Source organism: Morus notabilis, unplaced genomic scaffold, assembly GCF_000414095.1.
Source record: "Morus notabilis unplaced genomic scaffold, ASM41409v2 Scaffold3171, whole genome shotgun sequence".
Classification (NCBI taxonomy): domain Eukaryota; kingdom Viridiplantae; phylum Streptophyta; class Magnoliopsida; order Rosales; family Moraceae; genus Morus; species Morus notabilis.
The window spans coordinates 52,502-59,101 of record NW_010359452.1 but is presented as its reverse complement, the minus strand read 5'-3'; the positions used below and the strand labels follow the sequence as shown (position 1 = coordinate 59,101).

Sequence of the window (6,600 nt, the reverse complement as noted above, 5' to 3'; positions counted from 1 at the left end):
CACCACTACTACCAATGGATGCCTACCACCGCTAGGAAAGAGCCTCTGAAAACACTTAGTCACCCAACATTGAAGGTGCCGGAAAATGCCTTCAAAATGTATGCTTTCTAACTTCCAAATGATGTTGATCTACCTTAATCAAGCCACCCCACGACACATTACCACACCATAAAAGAGCCCTCAACAAAGACGAGCCTGGAGATTCATTCTTAGGGTTGAGAGTCTTGCAATGCGCCCAAAAATAGTGCTAGAACTTTGACCAATACCTAGACTTCTTTTTTCTCTCTCTTTCTCTCCCTCAATTCCTCTATATTTCAAAACTAGGGTTAGTTGTACTCTCATTTATCTATTGCCTTCTCAATTTTAAAATACGCATGTTAATTAAAACGTACATTTTGCCATATCTACTACTTTTGAAAATTTATACTTTTAAATGTGCCTCTTTAAAATAATCTTTTGTCATGCTATATCAAAATAATTTTTCTCAAATGTATGCCTAAAAAATATATAAATATTATTTCTTGTAGTCTTTTAAAACATCATTTTTTTTAAATGTGGCCGTTATAAATACTTGTCCTACTTAAACGTTTTCCTCTTGACAAAACTCTTGTATATTATTTTCTCAAATATACTTTTAAATAACTAATTAAGAAAATTATTAATAAATTAAGAAAATAAACTAAATCTTACGTGTATCAAACAATTTAATAAAATTAAATTCACACGTATAAAGCGCATATCTCTGACTAATATATATATATATACACTATAGCGTTTCGTGGAAAAAAAACATTAAAGTTGCAATTGTTCAGGAAACAATTTTATGCCATTTTGAATTTAAAGGGTAAAGTTTGACAACCCATATTTTTCAGGGCAAAATTTAAAATTCTCCCACAAAAAAGAATCAAGCACCTCAAAATTCTTTCTCCTTCCTTTTTTTCTAAATTGAATTTAATTTGTAGAGAGTGATTACACTGAATGATACAATTGTATACCTTAATTTGAAATTTAATAATTTTTTTTAAATATTACAAAATAGCAAAAATGACATTATAATTATCATAATAATTTCACATTTTACACTCTATAATGATAGAGTCATTATTTTAGTGATATTAAGTTTTGTTATTCTTTTGATATTTCAAAAATTTTGTTATATTGACACTTTACTATTTAAAGTTTGCTATATGTGTAAAAGAACCCCATCATGGAGAAAAGTATATGGCTTTCCATAGTTTTGTGTAGGCTTGTAACTAGTAAGGTTGGAAAAAGAAATAAATATTCTGAGTCTTAGATTTTTACCTTTTGTTCTTAATTAATATCTTTTAATGAAAGAACAATATTAATCAAAAAGATATTTATCATGAATAAATTGTAAAAATGTATTTTCTCTTTTTCCTTCTCTGTTAAAGGTTAAGGCCTAAGGGGACGGTGATAGGCAACTGAAAGATGGCCCAATGCGTAAGCCCAAAACATGTTAGGCCCAAAGGTCCAACCAGCCCAACAGCCATTTAGACAAGGAAAGACTCCATGACTCTGCTCGTCAAACTTTATTTTCCAGAGAGAGAGAGAGGAAGCCATGGCAGGTGAGCTGAGAATTGGCGCAACAGCCCTAATCCTCGTCCTATGTTTCTCGATGTCCTGCCATTTCTCGTTCGTCGCCGCTTCGTCTTCCCCTCAGGACATCCAGATCCTCAACGCCGAGCGCAGAGTGAGCCTTTCTCACCCCTCAATTTCGCTTCGCCAAAAATCTCTGAAAATTTTTGGGGAAAAAAATCAATTTAGATTCTCATTGCTGATTCATGGAGTTCTTTTGATCTCCACTTTGTTGTTTGTGAATTCCTGATTTTTGAACTTTTGACTGATCTTTTTTTCTTTTTTTTTTTTTTCAGATTGACTTGACTTCTCACATTATCAAGGTCTTCTTAACGTTAAAGGTACGGTTTTTCTCCAGCTTGTTGGATTAAAGTCCTAATTTTATCTTCTTTTTATGGATTAGTATTATTTTTCGAAAACAAGTGTTTTGTTAATTTGATTTTCATGCAATGTGTGATAAATATTACATATACGTACTGATCATTGTAGAGGGCTTTTGAATTTGAGCAATACTATATATTATCGTGCTGATTTTCATCCTTTTCTTTTAAACTAGTCATGAATTCACATGCTAAAACCCCACTGACCCAAATAGTTTTTACATGGAAATTTGATATCGGACTAGTTAAAAAACAAGTACCACTAGTTACAATGTCTAGCATTTTTCTTTACATTAGGAGTCTTGCCACTTCAATTTTTCACCTTGGGTTGGAGTCCGAGTATTTGCCAGTTTCCTGTTGACTTGATGCATTATAAATTCTGTAAAATGCATTAAACGCGTGGACAAAATTTGTTTGGTCGAATGTCTAAAATTTGTAAAATTCCTATTTGACCAATGGCTTTCCACCAGATTGAAAATACTGGGGAATCTCCTGCTTCGGAAGTTCTTCTTGCATTTCCGCCTACTGAGTTCGATCATTTGGCACTCATTAAAGCAGCAGTGACTGCTGGAAAACAAAAGAAGAGGACTTATCTGCCCCTTGATGTGAAACCAACTGAACTACCCAATGGGCCAAATGGGGCCAAATTTTTCAGTATATCTTTGCTCAATCCGTTAAGCAAAGGTGAAACTGCAACATTAGAAGTGCTGTATGTGTTGACTCACTCTCTAGAGCCTTTCCCAGCAGAGATAAGCCAGTCAGAGTCCCAGTTGGTCTACTATCGTGATAGTGCATCAATATTGTCGCCCTATTACATCAAGCAACAGACAACTTTTCTTAGGACGCCTAGTAATAAGGTGGAATCTTTCACCAGAGTGGAATCCACTAATCGTGCTGGAACAGAGCTAAAGTATGGGCCATACAGTGATCGTGCTCCCTATTCATTTTCTCCCATCATTGTCCATTTTGAGAATAACAATGCATTTGCTGTTGTTGAGGAGCTTGTACGTGAAGTGGAAATATCTCACTGGGGCAGCCTTCAGATCACTGAGCATTATAAGCTGGTTCATGCTGGTGCTCGTCACAAAGGTGTTTTTTCAAGGTACAGTTGCATGTCTTCATGATATTCTCATTTTTATTCAACTCTCGTTTGAAGCACTGGAAAATATGATGCAAATTCAGTTTTGGCCATGCTAAGTTATAAATAGAGGAGAATAACAAGCGCATGTATACAGTTGTACAAATACCATACATCCGTACTCCCAGTTTTTTTTGGATTTTTCACATGGGTACCAATATAATAACAGTGTTATGCTTAGCAGAAGTAAGGTTTGCCTGGCCGAGACGTCAAAAGTGAAGAGTTTCATAACATTAATGCAGAAGAATGAGCTAAAGGAAAAAAAAAAATCATAACAAACAAACTAACTAAACGAACCTTTAGTTACCAATAAGTATAGAAGTACAGTATCTTCTTATGCTTGAACAAGAAATATATCTGTCAAACTGTTGTAGATGTCTTCTAATGAAGGAATGGATATAAGTGTAAATATGGAATGCGTGATTGCAACATGTTCTGTATGCATAACTATACAGGGTCTGAAGTGGTAGAGAATCTTGATATTACAGGGTTTTAATGCTAATTCACTCAACTTTGAATTTCACGGAATTACACTTCTATTTCGATTACTCCCTCTTCAAATCTATGGATCACACTATTGTTAATCTTTGAATATTTCTTTTGTCAGGGTTGAATATCAGTCAAGGCCGTCTTTCAGTGGTGTCTCGTCATTTAAGAATCTTCTTGCGAGACTACCTCCTAGGGTTCACTCAGTCTACTACCGTGACAACATAGGGAACATCTCATCATCACATTTACGAACAGACTATCACAAGGTATTTACTTTTTTCTTAACTTTGGTCCTTGCATACAAATCGGCAAATAGCTACACCCAACCAAGTTAATTATGTTCAAATTTTTAATATAAGATTTATTGTTCAAAGTGTATTCTTAACCAGTGGGATATACGTTTGAGTATGATAAAATATATCTTCCGTATATTTTACAATTGGTATTTTCTCATTTCGAAATTCAGTTTCCGAATTGGTATTCTACATTTACGTTCCATGTGGAATGTGGGATGCAAGTAGTAAAAGAGATCTGATTGAATGGTTTTTAGTTTATTTGATAGATGAGCTTTGGAGTTCTTTGTCAGTAGCATTTATCTCATAAAGTGTTAACACTATAAAGGTATCTAGCTAAAGGTTTTCAGAATTTTACTAATTTTTGTGCAGAAATTCTGCTCAGCTTATTATTTGAAATGCAGGACTATATTTATTATCATTATTTCTCTTAATTGTTTGTATTTTATTTTTATTTCAAGTGGGAAGCAATGTGAAATGGTATTTCAATTTAAGGCTTATCAATTGCCATTTTGTTTCTGTGTATGCCTAACTTTATACCTTCACCTTGCAGTCTGAACTTGAAATTGAACCTAGGTATCCTTTATTTGGAGGTTGGAAAGCTACTTTTGTCATTGGCTATGGCCTACCATTGCAAGATTTCCTTTTTGAGTCACCTGATGGGAGGAGATACCTAAACTTCACTTTTGGTTGTCCTCTTGTTGAGACAGTGGTAGACAAGTTGACAATCAAAGTAAGCAGTTATTTACACTTATTATCATCCAATTTTCTCTGCATTTGTTTCCTCAATGTCTTGTCTTAACTGCTGGAGGGATAACTTGTCTTTGGGAAATGTTATGTTTTAGGTTGTGCTGCCAGAGGGATCGAAAGATCCATCTGTGGTTACTCCTTTTCCAGTGGAGCAGCGTCTGGAGGTAACTATTAAATTATGAAATTTGGGCATGATAAATCATATTTGACATAAAACTGGTGTCTTCCTCAACACTGCTTGTTCGTTGTAAGTGCAGTGACATCTGGATACTTTCATTCCGTTTAATTTCATCAAGTGTGCATAGATATTTTTCCTTCCCAAAACATTCACCCTTTTTCGTTTCTTTTGGTTCAAATAACAAATATGCTTCATAATTACATCGACTATTTACGACTTACGTGCACAGCTATTGAATTCTGAGCGGCATTAACTGAAAGTCCTTTTTTCTCCATTTCAATCTCTGCAGACTAAATATTCATACCTTGATGTCATTGGAAGGACAGTGATGGTTCTTGAAAAGAAAAACGTAGTCCCTGAGCACAACTCCCCCTTCCAGGTGAGTTGATGACCTGGCTATCATGCACATTGAACTTGTTATAAGCTTTTGAATCTCCACATTCAGCCAAGCCAGTTTCGATAAAGACTCTGTTTCAGTTTTGTCCGACAATACTGAGAAATAGTGCATTTGTGCTTTGACACAAAATTAATTTAAGTGATTCTTTGAATATTGGCATGACTAAAGTACATCCAGAACGACCAACAGTTTTAGGATTAATTTTTTATAGGACTAAAATGAAAAAGTGTTTCAAGGATAGCACTGGTTTTTATTTTTTATTTTATTGGATTATTCTTACTAGTGCCTCCTGAACTTTGGGGTCATTCCCAGTTTACCCCTGAACTTTGAAAGTTCTCACTTTACCCCTAAACTTTTAATTGTTCTCACTTAACCCCTTTTGTTATAAATTTTGTTAAAATCAGACGGAAAAAGAGTGGGTTTAGTGTAGTCATGTGGTTTTTATCTGTTTCTTTTTAACAGAAATCCAAACAGAAAGACCACATGACTGTGTTTTTTCTCTTTTTTTTCTTTTTTTTTCTATCTGTGTTTAACAGAAATTGCAATAAAATGGGTTGAGTGGAAACAATTCAAAGTTCAGGGCAACATGAGAGTTTTTAAAGTTCAGGGGCAAACTGAGAATAATCCCAAAGTTCATGGGGCATCAGTGATAATAATCATTTTTTTATTTTTTTTCTAGTAATTATAGTGATTACCAATAGCCACGATAGCTTACTTTATAAATACTTGTGGTGACTCTTGATGTTGTTCTAACATAAAAGAAAATAATCAAAACCAATGTTGTTTATAAAATATTTTTATAATCAGTTTATTTATTAAAAAGAAAAAAGTAACCCTACATTTTAAATGTGAAGAAGCCATAATTTTTTCTTTCTTTACTTTCCTTTCGGCTAATGAAGTCTTTCTTAATATGCTTTGGATGATTGACGAAGAAACTATGGCGATTTCCAGCTTAACTAATCCTTATTTGGTCTTCCCTCTTAATCTGAGGTCATTGTTAAATGCGCGTCCTCTGGCTCAGTTTGAAATGCTTCTTTTCATCCCTGGTACACTTTCTTTTGCAGGTTTACTACAGTTTCAACCCAATTTTCATGCTTGCGGAACCATTGATGTTGGCAATAGCGTTCTTCTTATGTTTCGTGGCTAGTGTAGCTTACATCCACGTAGATCTTTCCTTGAGCAAGTCATGAACATTTTTCTTAAATCTTAAAGGTATGTTTCTTCAACTTGGTCTTTCTCACATAAGAAACTTCAATAAAATCCCCTCTCTTTTCTTTGTAGCTCAAATGGTCATCGCTTTCCACTTGCTTGGTTATATAAAGAGACTGACTGAACCAAAGGAGCCGGGGAACACTTTCTTAAGTGTACATCGGACGCCG

The 6,600-nt window shown here is 34.5% G+C and overlaps 1 protein-coding gene across 1 annotated transcript; it reads left to right on the top strand.

Annotated features, from left to right (window-relative positions):
- Positions 1 to 1,554: 1,554 nt before the first annotated feature.
- On the top strand, positions 1,555 to 6,594 carry LOC21386220 (dolichyl-diphosphooligosaccharide--protein glycosyltransferase subunit 1B). Its single transcript, XM_024163122.1, has 9 exons — positions 1,555 to 1,711; positions 1,893 to 1,937; positions 2,447 to 3,078; positions 3,722 to 3,869; positions 4,450 to 4,629; positions 4,742 to 4,810; positions 5,114 to 5,203; positions 6,286 to 6,433; positions 6,503 to 6,594. The coding sequence occupies exons 1-8, from the start codon at positions 1,580 to 1,582 to the stop codon at positions 6,409 to 6,411; spliced, it is 1,422 nt and encodes a 473-aa protein (XP_024018890.1). The 5' UTR covers positions 1,555 to 1,579; the 3' UTR covers positions 6,412 to 6,433; positions 6,503 to 6,594.
- The last annotated feature ends 6 nt before the right edge of the window (positions 6,595 to 6,600 follow it).

Bases quoted from the DNA above. Each gene is read 5' to 3' on its own strand.
- LOC21386220 (XM_024163122.1), top strand. From the start codon at position 1,580: ATGGCAGGTGAGCTGAGAATTGGCGCAACAGCCCTAATCCTCGTCCTA. The intron at 3,079-3,721 runs GTACAGTTGCAT...TTCTTTTGTCAG, and splicing joins CACAAAGGTGTTTTTTCAAG to GGTTGAATATCAGTCAAGGC. The intron at 5,204-6,285 runs GTGAGTTGATGA...TTTCTTTTGCAG, and splicing joins AGCACAACTCCCCCTTCCAG to GTTTACTACAGTTTCAACCC.